This window comes from Antedon bifida, chromosome 8 (genome assembly GCF_963402885.1).
Source record: "Antedon bifida chromosome 8, ecAntBifi1.1, whole genome shotgun sequence".
Classification (NCBI taxonomy): Eukaryota; Metazoa; Echinodermata; class Crinoidea; order Comatulida; family Antedonidae; genus Antedon; species Antedon bifida.
Genome location: NC_136233.1, coordinates 94,485 through 114,999, shown reverse-complemented (window position 1 = coordinate 114,999; position 20,515 = coordinate 94,485). Strand labels below are relative to the sequence as shown.

Here is a 20,515-nt window from a genome sequence, read left to right as displayed (position 1 = left end):
CCACAGTTCACTAACCAGTTATAGTATATTGGGTTGTATAATTCTATAGTCATTTTCCTGGTCATTGTGTAAAGAAATGCGTACAATAAAGATTAATAGGCTAATATTGACAAAGTATTGTGTTTCCGAAAATATATTCACTTGAAGTCAATCCCTGCATGCCACTTTGGTATTGTGATAACTTGAGTTTACTGGTGCTTTTGGGTTTAAAGCAAACTAAGATAGGTAGGTTGATTTATTATCATTATTATAAATATTATTATTTAAAATCATTTACAATTATTTTGTGACCGTTAAAGCGTTTGGTTCTACTAGTTAAACTTTTATATTTTATATACCAAATCAATGTTTCCGGAAGAATGTGGGATTTCTGATAAAACCACACTCAATTAAAGTTTTTGCAAGTTGCCATTGATGGAGATTGTTGTGTTCCCTGTCTCTATAGTTAAGGCTGTCATTCGGTCCATCACAGTTTTATAGTTAAAGAAATAATTCTCCAAACAGTGGCAAACTTAGCCTTAGACTAGTCTTGATATGTCATAGACAGAATAGGTATTGTATAATCAGTTGCACTACATAAGACAAATCGTGTGACGTTTAGTTTTTCTGTCTGCATTGTTTACCACTCCATCCATTTTCTTTAGTGACAATGTTGAAGAAAAAGACAAAAAGTACCAAATCGCAAATCTGCAAAACACATAAAGGAATGGCTGTTATAAAATATTGCTTAACTTGCAAGGAAAAAGTTTGCAACGTGTGTACAACAGATCTGCACAACTTACATAATGTAACTAGTATGGAAGAAGCAGTGGATTCGAGAAGAAAATCAATGGTAGATATATTACAGCAATATGTAGAGAATAAATCTCGTCTAAGCGGCTCTAAATTAAAAAGTCAAAAGGCCATTGAGGATACTAATGAAGAGGAAGACACCGCTTTGCGTTCTGTTGAAATCCATCGACAAACATTACAACATGCTATTGATGAACATTTCGACAGATTCATTAACGAAATAAAAGAGGCAAGAAAGGACAAAATTGACGCACTTAATAGCCACGTAGCAATGATAGTTGAGCGAGAGGAAAACATCGAGGATTCGGAACTGGCGATTAAGAACCATTTAAAGCTGAAGGGTGAAGCCATGTTAGATAAACCGGAGGTAGAGTTAAAACTACAAGATATGATACGTTTGACGAATTCAGAAACAGTACCAACAATATGTAAAGTGCCTGTAACATTCATTGTTAATGAAGAGTGTATAAATCTTATTAAATCGTCGACAATCGGTTTAGTTGTAACAGAAAGAAACTTTCTTGACATGAAGATACAAAACCAGAAAGAACCAGTAGTGGGAGAACCAATTAGCGTCTTGCTCAACAGCCATCCCGACTTTGCTAAAATGCCGATCATCAATCATTTTCAACCAATACTGGCTGATAAACGAGGTAATACTACCAAACTATCTATAGAAAACGTTGATGGAAAACGTGAGATAAAGTTCATTCCTGTCGCAGCAACAAATTATACTCTTAAATTACAATTGGGAAACGGTAATTTCAGTGGAAAAGTCTTGGAAATAGATGTCCAACCACGCAATCGAATGGTTCTTAAAATAGGAGGAATGACTGCCAACACTGCAGAGGTAAAGTTACATCGGCCAAATGATGTATGTATTGCATCCGATGGTGTATATGCAATTGCCGACCGATTTAACAAAAGAATAATATTGTGCAACAAACTAGGACAACTGCAAAATGAGATCAAATTATTAAAAGTTAATGAGGTCGAGTGGCGAATTTATCCCCATGGTGTATGTTTGACTCAAGATGGCAGTATACTCATTGCCGACCCAGAAAATAAAGTCGTATTCTTATGTGATCCTAAGGGTAACCTACAAAATAGGTTTGGTACAGATATTTTACGATTTCCAACATCAGTTGCTGTAGACATTGAAGGTCTCGTACATGTAATTGATAGTAAACATAATGCATTGTTTACTTTTAGCAGAGAGGGAGAATTGCTGAGAAGGATTCCCAGTATTGAAGATGATATCTTGACATTAACTAATCCACGTTATGTTTGTGCTTCAACAACCGGTGAAGTGATTATTGCAGATACTGGTAACGGCAGACTTCTCGTGCTCGACACGTCAGGAAAACCACTAAATTTCATCAAAATTGAAAACAATGGTAAAAGTGGTTTTCCAGTTGGAGTCACCGTTGACGATCAAGGCACACTGTATGCTTCCGTATTTCAAGAAGGTGGTGATGATCACGCTATTCTGAAGTATAAGATGACGGGGACGTTGATTGGTAAGGTCGATACAGATGACACAAATGTGTTTGCTCGCGGAATGTGTCTGGATACTTCATTTTCTTCCAATGTGTTGGTGATTGCAGATCACAGTACAAACAGTATTAAAGGATATTATGTTGAATAATTATGACATCATTCAAATAATGAGCTGTGTTTTGCGCGCCAAACCAGTCGATCTACTAAAGTTGAATGAACTACTGGGAAGCAGACATCTTCCGATAATATAGCAACTTATGGTAAAATGTAAACTAACTAAGAGTAACATTATAACATAACTGCAGATAACTTATTGTAGAGAATAAAAACATTTATTGTTGAGAATAGAAAACTGATTAACACGATTTCCGATCATCCTGGTAATTATTGCGTTTGTGACGATCGGTTTAGCAACATAGGCATTATTGGAGTTTAGTGCGTTTTAGTTTTTATTTATAGGCCCTAGGTACAGATTGTCATAAATTAATATTATTATTAGGCTTACCACAATATTTTAGAGTTTTAGGATTTTAGTTTTTCTTTCTATTAGTATTAGCAACTAGGTAGGAACAGAAAGACGGTCGAAATGTTAATGTTTATGTCATTGATATGAATCGATTAAAATGATACATTTCATTTGGACATAAAAGTCCAAATTAAATTTCACTCGTGTTGGATTGTGTCGGTATTATGCAGGAACATTAATTATCCATGTCTTTTGACGATTCTCTGAATTCCATAACTGCTTTAAATATTATTTGTTTTTTCCATGCTTTTACGATAAAATAGATCTCGTCAACATAAACAGCACATGCAGTGAATCCAAACACCTGAAGAAAAACAAGAAAGCCAATTAGCTCATTAAAATACTATAATTGTTACGAGTGGCTTGTGCCAGAATGATAGCACTGTTAAAATATATGTACGGTGCCAGCTACTAATGCTCCAACATTATTTGTGTTAAAATATACGTACGGTGCCAGCTACTAATGCTCCAACATTATTTGTGTTAGCAGCAACATGCGATGTAGTTGATAGAAGGCTCACTGCAGCTATTACATTGAAGAACAATTCCTGTATTTCAATAAAAGTCGTAGTATAACGGTTAAGCGGTTAATAGAGAAATCAGTTAGATCGATATCTTTTTATGGCTACATTTGAATTTAATTATTAAATTTATAACAAATACTTGCTTGCTTAATTGTTACCTTGTTCATTCATAATATTATTGACTATGATTATTTTCTTATTTAAAAAAAGAAAACAAAAGTAATGCTCATTTTTGGTCGAAACCGACAAACACTTACCATTAAACTCCATGGAATGTCAACTCTTTTAACAAACATTGTTAAGTAAGCTATGACTAATAATAAACTCAGGATACAGCATATCATGGCTGTTGTTATAAAATGCACATACGCCGATGAGTCTGGATCTGTGTCTGTTGCTAGGATCACGCACATGAACCCAATGAAACAGCATAGCTATGTGACAAAATGAAAAAATAAAACAGGAAAAAAACAATATATAATTCAGACTCATGTGAATTTCACATGGTAAGTTTGGTGCCTAATTGTTTCTAACGTGGTGACGTCACCCGACGCGGATACTTTTAATGGTAATGTATTAATTACTTTATCTGTTTAATGTTATATAACGTTAGTGTACAAAAACAAAGACCGTACTGATTCTGTTGCTTTCAAAACTCCTGGAGCAGACGTTAGATACTTGGGTCCTACAGGTGGGTACTGTTCGGCCACTTCGCTGATGTTTACGAGTATTCTTTCTAGATCCATTCTTGTCTAATTTTCTTAACAAAACGAAGGTGGTGTGATTTGTTGTATAGTTAACCGAACTGAAAGTCCAAAGTCCGAGGATCTTCAGTGACGATGTAGATTTTCAATATATGATTATTTTTTCATTAGTATCATTTCGAAACCAGTAGTGACATGTTTAATCTATATGACCCCACTCCCTATATGGTTTAAGTGTGACACTATTGTTGACCAACACAATATTTCATTTAAATATTTTATTAATATTAATACAATGAATCTCTTAATTTTGCTTATTTTCCCCTTTGTTAGTACTACAATACAAAGTTGATGAACTCGGCGACACTCTCCCATAGGATTAATGGTTATAAACAATTTGTTTTATAGGCTCTAATTCTAATCAAAGTCGTTAGATTTTCTGCCAGAGGTTTTATTCATTTTGATATTAATTGTTTTGAGAAAATTACATGATAATGATGATGTGTGATAAATGATGATGATGTATGTTAATGATGCATGATGATGATGTGTGATAAATGATGATGATGTATGTTATTGATGCATGATGATGTATGATGATGATGTGTGATAAATGATGATGATGATGCATGTTAATGATGCATGGTGATGATGATGATGTATGTTGATGATGATGATGTATGTTAATGATGTATGTTGATGATGTATGTTGATGATGTATGATATTGATGCATGATGTATGATGATGTATGATGCATGATGTATGATGATGATGATGTATGATGCATGATGATGTATGATGCATGATGATGTATGATAAATGATGATGTATGATGATAATGTATGTTGATGATGATGTATGTTGATGATGATGATGTATGATGTGTGATAATGATGATGTATGATGATGATGTATGATGATGTATGATGATGATGTATGATGATGTATGATGATGATGATGATGTATGATGATGATGTATGTTGATGATGATGATGTATGATGATAATGATGATGTGTGATGGTAATGATGATGTGTGATGGTAATGATGTATGATGATGTATGTTGATGATGATGATGGATGATGATGATGATGTATGATGATGTATGATGCATGATGATGTATGATAAATGATGATGATGTGTATGTTTGATGATGCCTATATGATATAATGATGTATGATGATGATGTATGATTATGATGTATGATGATGATGTAAGATCTGTCCTGTCGCCGCTGATACGAACAATTTTTAAAGTAGAGGTATAAAGTAATAATTATTATTTACACCTTTGGCGCCTCATAATTGTTTTGCGGCGATCCTCTCGCCGTCGGCGGCAGCGCGGAGAAAGCGAGGCCAGAATTGTGTCATCAGCAGCTGCAGTGTGTAGCAGCGGTGTTTCCTCACCAGCTGTACTGTGTGCTGTTGTTAAAAATTGAAATTTCGTTTCTATGAATATGATTTACTGTACAGCATGAAAGTACAAAATATCGTTGTTGTGTAATTAATACTAAAGTGCGTGATGGGGTTGTTTTCATCAGTTTGGTATATCTGTCTGGGTTTAATAATTGTAAGCATCCTAAGCCCGATGACCGTGTTTCGTCGTTCTCACATTGGAGGCAGTGCTGTTGCAGCATCTGGTTTGCCTTTGACTAGGCCTAGTAGTGATGTAACGCAGTCAAGCAATACTGATTCTGGTGATTTGGTAACCACAAATAAAACTTTCCACAATCATAGGTAAGGTACAGAATTTTTAACTGGAAATAGGCCTAGGTCTAGCATATAGCCTAGCTAGATCATGTCCTAAAAGCGAGGTTTTATGTTTGTTTACTCTTTGTATTGAATTGTTTAAATATCCTAGTTAATAGTAGTATTATAAGAGCCGTATTATAGTAGTGTAATATAGTCCGTAATATATTATATTACATAGCCTATGTAAATACGTGAACGTGATTGGTTAAAACTGCATCACATGACTATACCCCTGCGAGGATCGTAAATCGTATATATCCTCGAGTACGATGATATTGACTGAGTAATTTTCGTGTAATTATAGTGTCCCTGTCATTAAACATAAAATCCAGCAAATTCTCGAGTACGATGATATTGACTGTGTAATTTTCGTGTGGCAACACTCGCGTTTGCCGATAAATAAACAAAAGTCATCTACTGGGACTTGAACTCGCGATGAAATTGTCACTCCATCACAAGACAACGCTTCATCCGCTACGCTACGGAACTTGCTTGAAGAAATTAATCAACTAAACTATTTAAACTATGCATACATAGCGCCCTCCTTTGTTATTAGTCCTCCCTAGATGTGATGAAAGACCGTTTGTGATTGGTTAATACTCATAGTAGTAACTCGGTACGCGCGCGACGCGGCGAACATCCGGTAATTCGGCTCGAAGAAGTCGAATTATTATTTATTCGGCCTACCTGATAATACTATTATTACTATTAATGTAGGCTTATTTGTGGAAATTCTTCTGTTATTATTTAAACGACCTAGGCTAGTGAATATTTTATTGCCAAGGAATCATTAATTAGTAATTATCTGTATATTATTCTTCGCAAAGTAAGGTGTCTACGCAGGCTTGTTTACATACAATACAAAAAGGAGGCCTAGTCTAGCTACCCGACCCAGCAGATATACTACTTGTTGTTGGCTATGTAATATAACAGATATTGCCTTTTATCTCGGTAAAATATAAGATTTTACATCCCTCGGGAATGATATTATGTTCTCAGGGAATTATATATTCCCTTCCCTATAATATATATTCCCTCGAACATAATATCATTCCCTCGGAGATGTCGAATCTTATATTTAAGCAGGCAATATCTGTATAATATAGTTTCGTTTCAAATTTGTTGAGAGACTATTTTATGGTGGTGGGTATGTAAATATAATAAACAATTATTTAACCCAAGCGATTTTAAATGTTGCGTATGTATTTAAACGTATGTATGTATGTAACGTAGTATGTATGTATGTAACGTATGTATGTATGTATGTATGTATGTATGTAACGTATGTATGTATGTAACGTATGTATGTATGTAACATATGTATGTATTTAAACGTTGCGTATGTATTAAAAAATACTTTTTTCTTATAACATTTAGCACTGAAACAATTATAAATCCATTGTTAAACAAAAGTAAATCACCGACAACAGAAACTCCTGAGCGTGATAATCTCCTTTCGGCAGAAGGATCAGCCGATGAAGAAACATCTTCTAGTATGACAATATTCTTCATTCTTATTGTGGTTGGTAAGTGCAATAGCTCATTGGTTTTAAACCTGTCATCATTGTGCATTGTGTATTGTATAATCATAAACCCACACTTTTGGTTTTAAACATGTCATCATTGATTGTGTTCATCATAAACCCACACTTTTTAATTTTACTGTTTTACAGGTATATCAATATTTTGTGTACATTCTTTAATAAAGTACCAATTTCATTATTTACCTGAGAGTGTTGCTGTGATTTTACTAGGAGCAGTTATTGGCCTATTGCTTATGATTCTCAACAATCAGAATCTGACAGATTGGACAGTGAGTTTAATTAGACTGTTATTATTGATTTCATTTCAATGAGCATGGTGACAGCTTTTAAGTAGTGTCTTTCAATGTACAATTTGTATGTTATTGTTCTTCCTATGCCACATGTGCACATCAATGTACAATTTGTATGTTATTGTTCTTCTTATGCCACATGTGCACATCAATGTATAATTTGTATGTTATTGTTCTTCCTATGCCACATGTGCACATCAATGTACAATTTGTATGTTATTGTTCTTCCTATGCCACATGTGCACATCAATGTACAATTTGTATGTTATTGTTCTTCCTATGCCACATGTGCACATCAATGTACAATTTGTATGTTATTGTTCTTCCTATGCCACATGTGCACATCAATGTACAATTTGTATGTTATTGTTCTTCTTATGCCACATGTGCACATCAATGTATAATTTGTATGTTATTGTTCTTCCTATGCCACATGTGCACATCAATGTACAATTTGTATGTTATTGTTCTTCCTATGCCACATGTGCACATCAATGTACAATTTGTATGTTATTGTTCTTCCTATGCCACATGTGCACATCAATGTACAATTTGTATGTCATTGTTCTTCTTATGCCACATGTGCACATCAATGTACAATTTGTATGTTATTGTTCTTCCTATGCCACATGTGCACATCAATGTACAATTTGTATGTTATTGTTCTTCCTATGCCACATGTGCACATCAATGTACAATTTGTATGTTATTGTTCTTCCTATGCCACATGTGCACATCAATGTACAATTTGTATGTTATTGTTCTTCCTGTGCCACATGTGCACATCAATGTACAATTTGTATGTTATTGTTCTTCCTATGCACATGTGCACATCAATGTACAATTTGTATGTCATTGTTCTTCTTATGCCACATGTGCACATCAATGTACAATTTGTATGTTATTGTTCTTCCTATGCCACATGTGCACATCAATGTACAATTTGTATGTTATTGTTCTTCCTATGCCACATGTGCACATCAATGTACAATTTGTATGTTATTGTTCTTCCTATGCCACATGTGAACATCAATGTACAATTTGTATGTTATTGTTCTTCCTATGCCACATGTGCACATCAATGTACAATTTGTATGTTATTGTTCTTCCTATGCCACATGTGAACATCAATGTACAATTTGTATGTTATTGTTCTTCCTATGCCACATGTGCACATCAATGTACAATTTGTATGTTATTGTTCTTCCTATGCCACATGTGCACATCAATGTACAATTTGTATGTTATTGTTCTTCCTATGCCACATGTGCACATCAATGTACAATTTGTATGTTATTGTTCTTCCTATGCCACATGTGCACATCAATGTACAATTTGTATGTTATTGTTCTTCCTATGCCACATGTGAACATCAATGTACAATTTGTATGTTATTGTTCTTCTTATGCCACATGTGCACATCAATGTACAATTTGTATGTTATTGTTTTTCCTATGCCACATGTGCACATCAATGTACAATTTGTATGTCATTGTTCTTCTTATGCCACATGTGCACATCAATGTACAATTTGTATGTTATTGTTCTTCCTATGCCACATGTGCACATCAATGTACAATTTGTATGTTATTGTTCTTCCTATGCCACATGTGCACATCAATGTACAATTTGTATGTTATTGTTCTTCCTATGCCACATGTGCACATCAATGTACAATTTGTATGTTATTGTTCTTCCTATGCCACATGTGCACATCAATGTACAATTTGTATGTTATTGTTCTTCCTATGCCACATGTGCACATCAATGTACAATTTGTATGTTATTGTTCTTCTTATGCCACATGTGCACATCAATGTACAATTTGTATGTTATTGTTCTTCCTATGCCACATGTGCACATCAATGTACAATTTGTATGTTATTGTTCTTCTTATGCCACATGTGAACATCAATGTACAATTTGTATGTTATTGTTCTTCCTATGCCACATGTGCACATCAATGTACAATTTGTATGTTATTGTTCTTCCTATGCCACATGTGCACATCAATGTACAATTTGTATGTCATTGTTCTTCTTATGCCACATGTGCACATCAATGTACAATTTGTATGTTATTGTTCTTCCTATGCCACATGTGCACATCAATGTACAATTTGTATGTCATTGTTCTTCTTATGCCACATGTGCACATCAATGTACAATTTGTATGTTATTGTTCTTCCTATGCCACATGTGCACATCAATGTACAATTTGTATGTTATTGTTCTTCCTATGCCACATGTGCACATCAATGTACAATTTGTATGTTATTGTTCTTCCTATGCCACATGTGCACATCAATGTACAATTTGTATGTTATTGTTCTTCCTGTGCCACATGTGCACATCAATGTACAATTTGTATGTTATTGTTCTTCCTATGCACATGTGCACATCAATGTACAATTTGTATGTTATTGTTCTTCCTATGCCACATGTGCACAGCATGTTAACTAATGTCTTAATTCACTATGTGATTCCGAATTCATAAACAGAGGAATTTTAGTATAATTATTATTCAATGCTGCATGGTAGAAATCAAATTTAATTATTTATTTTAACAGAAAAACTTTTAATGGAAAAATATTATTATAATATTTAATAACTCTACCTAACCCCAACTTTTATTTCGGCAGAAAGAAGAAACTTTGGATCCAACTACTTTCTTTTTAGTTGTTTTACCACCAATTATATTTGAATCTGGATATTCATTACATAAGGTAAATGTTGATTCTGAAAAACTAATTTCCAACAACAGAAAACAAAGTATCATTATTTATAATTGTCTCCTGTCACACCTGGAAATGAAAAGTGTTGTTTGACACATTTTTAATTTTGTGTTTTGAAATACACTTTTCTCACAAAACATGGTTGATAATAACAAGTCACTTTCAATATGATGGATAGTGACAGTAAAGTCCTATCATTTCCTGTACAAATTATCCCTGAGATACTTCATGATATTTTTTAGGGTAATTTCTTTCAAAATCTTGGATCAATCTTGGTATTTGCTGTTTTTGGAACATTCATTTCAGCAATGGTAATAGGTGGAGGAGTTTATCTTCTTGGACAGGTAAGTCATTAGACACATTGTTTACTAATAATCTCTTATACCAGTGTTATTGACAAACTACAATGACTAAAGATTATTGAGGATAAAACAAACAAAAACATAATCAATAGGTCTGGTATGTCACCTTGCAATATATTTGTAATAGCAGGTTTTTATTAGTTAGAATTTCTTGTAATGTTACCCTTTGTTTGGGTTAGGTTAACTGGCTTTGATGTTATTGTTACTGTACAAAATAAATATTGTATTTTAACTCATGTTTAATGTACCGTAGTGTACTGCATGAACGGTTTCACTAAGACTGAATTAAAGAATTAAATGTTTATAATAGTTAATATAAAAATTTAGAGCAATAATATTTATTATTTAGACTGGTGTTGCATATGAACTGAGTATGGTAGAAAGTCTTGCCTTTGGTTTCTTAATATCAGCTGTTGACCCAGTAGCAACATTATCTATATTCTCAGCACTTGATGCCGAACCACTTTTTAATATTTATTATTTAGGCTGGTGTTGCATATGAACTGAGTATGGTAGAAAGTCTTGCCTTTGGTTCCTTAATATCAGCTGTTGACCCAGTAGCAACATTAGCTATATTCTCAGCACTTGATGCCGAACCACTTCTTAATATGATGGTATTTGGAGAAAGTATTCTGAATGATGCTGTATCCATTGTTATGAGCAAGTAAGTTGTTTCAATGTTATTTATTGTTATGATTGTAATTTATACTCCTATCTATACTTCCTATTTTCCAAGAGAGTTTGCCTGTAATTTAACAGTAAACTGATGTTTGTTTTAATAGTACTGTAATGATGCTAAATTCTCCAGAGATGGCTGATATAAGCTCCACACATGCTTTCTTCTCCGGTGTCATGTACTTTTTCTTCATGTTTATCACCTCTGCTTTTATTGGCATTGGTTTTGCTTTACTCAGTGCTCTTATATCCTTTACAGTATGTAATTCATAGTATACAGTAATTCATGATTAGTAATAGGTTATACTGTTATCATATTCATTTATGTGCTTGTTAAGCCTTTTATATTTAGCCCCCTTTTTTCTGTTCTATTATAATTCTATATAGAAAAGTGTTTTTTGTGAGAATAATGAATTGCCAATTGTTGTGTATTAATAAAGACTTTTAATGTACTAACATCCTCTCTCAAGAGAAAGGGAGATTTTAAATCTTAAGATAATGTTTGCTTCCTTACATTAAGTACATTTTAAAGCATTTTGACTTGAGGAAGACACCGTCGCTTGAATTGGGTATGCTTTTGATCTTTTCTTATTTACCATATGGATTTGCAGAAGGAGTCAAATTATCTGGTAAGTATCTACTTATATACTACCTACACTGTATAGAATGTACTAAATAAGCACACCAACTATAAACCTCAGGTCTCTATGTGAATGGAAATTACAGAAATCACTCGGTAAGTTTTTCATCTGATTGAGTTGGGAGGGTTGTCCAATCCTAATGATGTATGTAGACTCTGGTGGGCGTTGTCACTACGAGGCTTCCCAAAAACGTATGTGTGTCCCAACAGTGGGGTGTAGTAACTTGAGCTGACAGGCTTTGGTTAAGATTGATATATTTTTTAAAGATGATTTGTTTATATTTGTAGGAATAATGTCAATTTTATTTGCTGGTATTACCATGTCACATTACACCCACTACAATCTCTCTCCTATCACCCAAATAACGGTGCAGCATACATTCAGAACCATGGCATTTATTGGTGGTAAGTTTAACATTGTTATATTTGTGTAATCAAACAATCTAAGCATCATCAATTGTTATAATAATATGTGGTTTTATCTTATTACTGTAGAAACTTGTGTATTTGCATACCTTGGCCTTGCAATATTCAGTTTCAACCACCGGTTTGAAGCGGCACTTGTTATTTGGAGTATAGTAAGTTTATTATTCATTTATGAAGTAATGCCGGTAACAAATAAAATATATTATTAACAAATTGTTTTTACTTTTGTTTTTAGTTTTTGTGTTTAATTGCCAGAGCGTTGAACATTTTTCCATTGTCGTTTCTTGTCAATTTCTTCAGAGAACATAAAATTAATCACAAAATGCAGTTTATAATGTGGTTTAGTGGTAAGTCATCTTTTCGTATAATTCATAAGTCATTTTCATTGGCTTCCTCCCTTGGAACTATAGAGTATCACGGTGTGACGTCACAACGATAGAGGGCGCTGCATGGTTGCTAGCCAACCAAAAAATGTGTTCAACGCTACTATGTTGATAAACTGTGTAGATCTGTATTTCTATCAAATTATGTATCTTAGCTTGATTTTTTTTAACTTAAACTGTAGTTGAAGAATAAATAGATTATTAAAAACAAATATTTAGTGATCTTTTGAAATTTGACTACTTCAATAAGCCTATTCCAAACCATTGGTGACCTGAGAATCACTCAGCCAGGTTGAACCAAGGTTGAACGCATTTTTTGGTTGGCTAGCAACCATGCAGCGCCACCTACCGTTGTGACGTCAGCACCGTGATACTCTATATGCATATTAAAATCTCAGGTGGCTTATTATAATATTTATATAGTTTTACTATTGTATTTGAGAAGTGTACTGTTACATTGATATGATAGAAGCCAGAAGAAAATGTTTTCACTACTGTTACATTATTGACATGTTTGTATTTGGTAGGTTTGAGAGGTGCTATTGCTTATGCTTTAAGTCTTCACTTGGAGTTTGCTGATGATACCCACCATGTTATTGTCACTACAACACTGGTTATTGTACTGTTTACTGTTGTAATCTTAGGAGGTTCTACTATGCCACTACTTAAGGTAAGATCAAGAGTAGGCACACATTACTGCATAAGTAGTTAGCTGTAACCAATCAAATACTTCATCATGGTGACATAGTTTAAATGTGAATTAGTAGAACTTAACCCAATACATTTTTTCTACAGTTGTTAGAATCAAATGAAAGTAAAAAACACAAGAAACATGTCAAGTTCAGCAAAACTGAAGAAATGGTGACGATTTCTCTTTTTTTTTTGTATAAATAGTTTATGCTTATTACATTTCTATCCATGTTGATATGATGTGGAGCATTGACAATCCAAAGCAAGTAATTCCTAGTTTGTATATCAATCTGTTATTCTATCAGGGAAGTGCTGTAGATGCTGATCATCTGTCAGAGTTAACAGAAGAAGAGTATGAAGTCAACTATGTAAAACCAAATCAACAAGGATTTGTAAGATGGGACACAAAATATTTCATCCCATTTTTTACAAGGAGATTTACACACGAGGTACTTGATATTTTTGTTTTACAACCACACAATGCAGTCTAGCCTAAGGGCCTGGCTTCATCTTCTATCAAAATAATAGGCCTACTAAGTAGTCTATGGCTGTACAATGTTCAATTTTGTGGGTATGATGTCCGTAGCCTTGGTCTAATGTGTTGCTGGTGATAAAATAATAGGCCTACTAAGTAGTCTATGGCTGCACACTGTTCAATTTTGTGAGTATGATGTCCGTAGCCTTGGTCTAATGTGTTGCTGGTGATAAAATAATAGGCCTACTAAGTAGTCTATGGCTATACACTGTTCAATTGTGTGGGTATGATGTCCGTAGCCTTGGTCTAATGTGTTGCTGGTGATAAAATAATAGGCCTACTAAGTAGTCTATGGCTATACACTGTTCAATTTTGTGGGTATGATGTCCGTAGTCTTGGTCTAATGTGTTGCTGGTGATAAAATAATAGGCTTACTAAGTAGTCTATGGCTATACACTGTTCAATTTTGTGGGTATGATGTCCGTAGCCTTGGTCTAATGTGTTGCTGGTGATAAAATAATAGGCCTACTAAGTAGTCTATGGCTATACACTGTTCAATTTTGTGGGTATGATGTCCGTAGCCTTGGTCTAATGTGTTGCTGGTGATAAAATAATAGGCTTACTAAGTAGTCTATGGCTATACACTGTTCAATTTTGTGGGTATGATGTCCGTAGCCTTGGTCTAATGTGTTGCTGGTGATAAAATAATAGACTTACTAAGTAGTCTATGGCTATACACTGTTCAATTTTGTGGGTATGATGTCCGTAGCCTTGGTCTAATGTGTTGCTGGTGATAAAATAATAGGCTTACTAAGTAGTCTATGGCTATACACTGTTCAATTTTGTGGGTATGATGTCCGTAGCCTTGGTCTAATGTGTTGCTGGTGATAAAATAATAGGCCTACTAAGTAGTCTATGGCTATACACTGTTCAATTTTGTGGGTATGATGTCCGTAGCCTTGGTCTAATGTGTTGCTGGTGATAAAATAATAGGCCTACTAAGTAGTCTATGGCTATACACTGTTCAATTTTGTGGGTATGATGTCCGTAGCCTTGGTCTAATGTGTTGCTGGTGATAAAATAATAGGCCTACTAAGTAGTCTATGGCTATACACTGTTCAATTTTGTGGGTATGATGTCCGTAGCCTTGGTCTAATGTGTTGCTGGTGATAAAATAATAGGCCTACTAAGTAGTCTATGGCTGTACAATGTTCAATTTTGTGGGTATGATGTCTGCAGCCTTGGTCTAATGTGTTGCTGGTGATAAAAGCTTTTTGCCAATTTTACATTTTCAGCTTATAAAAATTGATCAAGTTGAATGTAGTTTGTATAGCCTAAAATAAATGGAAATTGGAATAAGTTTGTAATTATTTTTGAATGACAGGAACTCCACAATGGTCAAATGGAGATGAAACGACTGACAAACAGATGGTATTCTCAGCTTCAAGGTCGTACATCAGAAACTGATGAAGAAGAGTTATAACATCGTTGGTTATTTTGTGATCTGGAGCAAGAAATATTTTGCACGTTGAGGTGTAAAATGGTAGTTGAATAGTGCAGCACTGATATTTGATACAGTACAAGTAATGCTAGGGTAGCTTCATGAATCTTAATGTCCTTTACTATTCAATACTCCAGATGTTTCTCCTTGACGATTAACTCTGACAAAGTTTTATATACTGTATTATTCATTTCATATACTGTACAACGTATAGTCATCTTGAGGTATGTGGATACTAACAATTATACAATACTATAAAGTATAGTGTGATAACCTTAATATGTATGGACATGAAAGCATTCCGTTAGGGTGTTATTGATGCCTTGTAATAGTTTGGTGCTGTATTTTTATGAAAGTCGTATAGGTAAAGGGATTATAGTGGAATTATGGTAGATGGTTATTAATGTAAAATAAGGGATTTGTAGAAATAAATTCCATTTGTTTTGATAAGTAGACATAAAGAGGCTAGGCCCGAATTAGATATTGTGGACAGCAATTTATATTATTCCTAAAAGGCTAACAAATTATTTATTTTGATAATTTTATTTATACTGGGTGCAATAAATTATTTCACATTCAAAGTAGTAGAGTATAGTATTTTATCATTACATTGTGTTTGATGCGTTAGTTGCCTCCTTTTGACGTGTGAAATACTGTAGTTTCATAAAATAAAATAATTCCAAATTCAGTATTAAAATCGAGGAATTAGATTATTTGAGTTTTCATTCATAGTTGACTAAAGGAATTTACTTCTACCATATATCAAAGTATTCACCAAGTATTACTTTATTTTTTATTATGCTGTTAACATACATAGAAAATACTGTGAGGATATTACAGTTACCTGATTTGGACACATCCTAAGTGACGTGTCCAACATCATTGGTTCAACTGCTGTCAGATATATTTTGATTCTTGGCCCAAAGTGGAAAATAGTGAGTACTTATTACTTTTTCAATTACTGTGTATTTTTCTTATTGATCATGCATTTCATACGTATTATGTGATATCCTTACAAAGAATGTTTCATTTTCTTTGCCGGAGACGGCTCTAGCTGATCGCTGCTGTCTTCTATTGTTGATGGATGACAATGTTTCTTAAACACAAACGCACAGTAAAGACTTGATGCTTCCCATTCAGACTTTGAGAGTGTTCCCTGATATAATAGGGGTAAAAATAAATATTTTCGGATATTTAGTATAGCGCATTTTAACACCTAAACAACATGTACTTCCTACTGTACTAATTTTTGTTTTAAACCAAATACTTACAATATTGTTAGATTTGTTTTCCATTGAAGAATAATTCTTAATGTGGTCGAATTCACTGTTATCTGTATATAACTCACGTTTTTCAAGAGAAATATGCTGTCAATAGAAACAAAAGTATATTTTACAAACTATAATGATGCTTGTACTTATTCCAAGATGGGAACAATAGCCACGATGACAATGAATTTGGTTACTCAACTGACTCACTCACTTGCAAAGCTTTCATCTTTTGTAAGAGAGTGGCACCCTCTCTTGTTGACTTATTTTCATCAAAAATATTCTTGAATGTTTTATGAGACACCAACTCCATGTCAAATTCCTTGGCCATTCTACAGTATAAAGTCACCATAATGAATTTTAATATTAAAATTATATAAATCAAAAATCCTGAAAAGGTACATGTTTTATGACAATAACTTACTCTTGTAACAAGGGTATGTAAACCAGGAATTCTGGACAGTTAACAACACCATCAAGATAGAAGTCATACTTGCAACCAAATATTGGGAAGGAATCTTTATTTTCAAACGTAATTTTGTAGACTTCATTGCCATAGCTAACACCGTCACTCTCTTGCAGTCTCTTTCTGAAAATAGTGGAAATAATGCAGCTTTTATAAATCAAAAACATTTATAGATAAACGCTATGTTTTGTGTATCTAATAATTCATGTTAGTCTTACACAAGTTCAGTAGAATTTGGAGTTGTTCCAATAAAGTAACCACCAGGCTTTAGACGTTCACACGCATTTCTTAGCATCATCCTTGCTTGTGGTAAACTCTCAAATGAATAGTGGAATGAAAATTGACAACTACACAAATCAAAACTTGTATCTCGGTCATCATACAATTCACAAATTTGTTCCTAATGGGAAAAAAAAGAAAACCAGTTCATCTTTTGCCAGTAGCTATTCACAAGAGTTTGTACAGTGCTATACATTGATCATTTTCTGGCTATAAACAAACATTGATCATAAACTAATACAATTGAAGTATGAAGGAAAGAATCAAATGTTATTGATTGTACCTTTGAGCAATCAGCCGTATAAAATTCTGCTTTAAAAACATTCTGCGGATATCTTTCATTTTGTGCTTTTTCTTTCATCTCTTGGTAACGTGATTGAGCTTGTTTGACAGACACATCGGCAATATCTAGAGAACAGTTGTAATCAAATGTATAAAAAATAAAACGATTCGGATTGCAATTATACAGTATTTTGTTGAATGTCTTACCTACACAAACAAGATGAGATATTTGTCCTTTCTTCCATTTTAGTAGATCCCCACCTTTACCACAACACAGATCAAGCACGGTTATCTTACTATTTTCTTGCCGTATTTTTGTCAACGTTTCTCCAATACATATACTTTTAATCCAGTTATTAAAATTCCGCATAAAAAATATGGGACTCTGTCCTCTAGCTTTTAAACCGGACTCTTGAAGTTCATTATAATGTTTGGCTACTGTACTTCCTAGTCCTGGAACGTCCTATGTACATACAATAAATGGTGCACATAAATAATTAATTAATTTTCATAAAAAATTAAATTAGGCCTACTAGAAATATTGATGAGGAGGTAGATACTAAGTCTAAGATAGTAGTAATTATATAGTCTAAAATTATAGGTACAGCCAGTAGCCTACTAGTAGGAATAGACATAGGCCTAGAGGAAATCTTATGTGCAGGGTCAACTTTTTTACCATCAGGGTCATACATCACTGGAATTCTCTGCCTGAATATGTAATACAAGCCTCTTCAAGTCTAGACTTGACAACTATTTTCGGCTAGATAGAAATGGAATCTAATAGGCACTAGCCTATAAACTATTTCCATCAAACATTAAGTGTAAGTGTAGTAGGAGGCTTATTCTAACCGATAGGCCTAGAGGACTAGCCTAGCTCCCATATTATTAGCTAGGCTACTTCACCAGGTAAGCCTAGCTAGCTAGCCATGAGAGGTACCACTTGAGCGAGATAAGTAACGCCACGGTTGTTCTGCTAGTAGCCTAGCTAGGCTAGGTCTACTCTAACGCAAAATATAACGGTAACATGGTAAAATTAAATTACGGAATTAGTCTCATTTTCATCCGGTTTGTTTTGCATTGTTGTTATTTTACAAAAGCCAACAGTACATCCCAAAAATCGACCCGCTGCTGCTATCTATTTTGTTCAAACACCACGAATAACAAAACACCAAACAATGATTTTGCTCTCCTCGCTTCTTTTTTGCATCTCTCTCTCTCTTTGTGGTACAGAAACGCAATAAGCGTCAAATGGTTTAAATTTGCGTCAAAAATCAAGGATGAACTAATTAAGTCTAGAAGCTGGCACGCACTTCGAATTTGACTTTTACTTGCATGCCGCCAGGTCCAGATCCAGGGGCCATAAAATTGTGGACTTTCAAAAATAGTTCATATCTTATCTATAATTTCATACAACTGGGAGTGTCTAAATTCCTCTCTAGCGATTTGATTGAAATCAAACCATGTACGAATTGTTTGTTTTAATAGAGAGAGATATAAAAATCATCAAAGACTGTGTCTGGGTGTATTAAAAAAAATAGATGGATGGTTTAATTGTTTGTTCTTTAGTACCTCAACTATCGTGCCGATCTTTTTAATACAGTATTTGGTAATAATTATAATAATCGGCAGTTTTAATAACCCGTGTTAAAAACAAATAAAATTAAAGTTGAGACCATAAGACATTACTAAACAAAAAGAAACAGAAGACTAAGAACCGGCATATTTGGTGAGAATTTAAGTGTATGCATATCATACAACAATAATTTTCTTTTCTATGTCTACATGTTTTCGCGCCGCGCCTTTAGGCAGTTATTCAAGAGAAGCTATAGGCCTACTAAGGCTAATGGGAAATTGTAAACTCGGCCTGGGCATGCTCAAACTCCAAAGCACGTCTGGGAGTAGAGTATGAGATGTATACAGACAAACATGGTCTGTAAGAACTGTGAACCTGTTTTCGTTTTGGCTCAACAAAATAGGCCGGGTATAATACCATCATTGAAATGGCCCGAGAAATGGTCAAAACATTCCTTCTCTTGGTAAATAATTTTGGCCTATAGATGAATAATTATTTGCTAGTGAGTACGTTTGTCGGCGGCTGGGAAATTAGAAATTGTGTTTACTTGTTGGGGTGTGGTGCGGGTATAGTATGCCCCTACACGGAATATGTATACATACAGTAGTATATAGTTTAGTTTAGGAGTATATTTTTGTTCTGTATATATTATATGCCAGACTATATTCACTATAGACAAAATGTTTACTACTGATTGTTAAGCAAAAATAATTTATAAGAAGAATTAAAACTGTTACGTCAAAAAGTCGAGCGGCCTTTTTTGTAAGAAATACTCTTGTACACACTGTGTCGCCAACACCCAATAGTAACAAAATAGCATAGTTGATTTCACGACGACTTTATTAGTAATATGACGCGTTCGATTTCACTTATTTTGTCGATTGGCTTGTTCGATTATTTTATTGGAGAAATGTATCTGTATTATGCCGAATAGCACAAACATTCACAATATTAAATAAAGCTTTATGTCAGTCATGTAAAACTAATTTGTTTTGAATATTTTGGTACAAAGTTTTAGGCATATTACCATTATTTATGATTATTTTAGACACAACAGTATAATGAGTAACCCCCTATTTAGACATTGTAATAGCCTAAAAATGTAAACGAAACAAACAGAAAGAGAG

The 20,515-nt window shown here is 33.9% G+C and overlaps 2 protein-coding genes and 2 long non-coding RNA genes across 4 annotated transcripts; 1 reads left to right on the top strand and 3 right to left on the bottom strand.

Annotated features, from left to right (window-relative positions):
- Positions 1–2,776: 2,776 nt before the first annotated feature.
- On the bottom strand, positions 2,777–3,677 carry LOC144850108 (uncharacterized). The gene is made up of 3 exons (XR_013614046.1): positions 3,600–3,677; positions 3,268–3,366; positions 2,777–3,122 (listed from the first exon to the last, which is right to left on the bottom strand). It is a non-coding gene; the product is annotated as an uncharacterized LOC144850108 (long non-coding RNA).
- On the bottom strand, positions 3,641–4,125 carry LOC144850475 (uncharacterized). The gene is made up of 3 exons (XR_013614086.1): positions 3,978–4,125; positions 3,708–3,776; positions 3,641–3,649 (listed from the first exon to the last, which is right to left on the bottom strand). It is a non-coding gene; the product is annotated as an uncharacterized LOC144850475 (long non-coding RNA).
- A 1,317-nt stretch (positions 4,126–5,442) lies between these two features.
- On the top strand, positions 5,443–16,104 carry LOC144851084 (sodium/hydrogen exchanger 8-like). The gene is made up of 15 exons (XM_078708607.1): positions 5,443–5,785; positions 7,178–7,326; positions 7,474–7,613; positions 10,276–10,359; positions 10,611–10,712; positions 11,216–11,394; positions 11,513–11,653; positions 11,931–12,034; positions 12,334–12,450; positions 12,541–12,623; positions 12,707–12,818; positions 13,382–13,524; positions 13,650–13,715; positions 13,850–13,993; positions 15,404–16,104. The coding sequence occupies exons 1-15, from the start codon at positions 5,571–5,573 to the stop codon at positions 15,500–15,502; spliced, it is 1,878 nt and encodes a 625-aa protein (XP_078564733.1). The 5' UTR covers positions 5,443–5,570; the 3' UTR covers positions 15,503–16,104.
- Positions 16,105–16,288: 184 nt separating this feature from the next.
- LOC144851085 (mRNA cap guanine-N(7) methyltransferase-like) lies at positions 16,289–19,003 on the bottom strand. The gene is made up of 8 exons (XM_078708608.1): positions 18,858–19,003; positions 18,023–18,278; positions 17,817–17,941; positions 17,473–17,654; positions 17,213–17,377; positions 17,003–17,120; positions 16,792–16,887; positions 16,289–16,676 (listed from the first exon to the last, which is right to left on the bottom strand). The coding sequence occupies exons 1-8, from the start codon at positions 18,891–18,893 to the stop codon at positions 16,533–16,535; spliced, it is 1,122 nt and encodes a 373-aa protein (XP_078564734.1). The 5' UTR covers positions 18,894–19,003; the 3' UTR covers positions 16,289–16,532.
- Between the last annotated feature and the right edge of the window lie 1,512 nt (positions 19,004–20,515).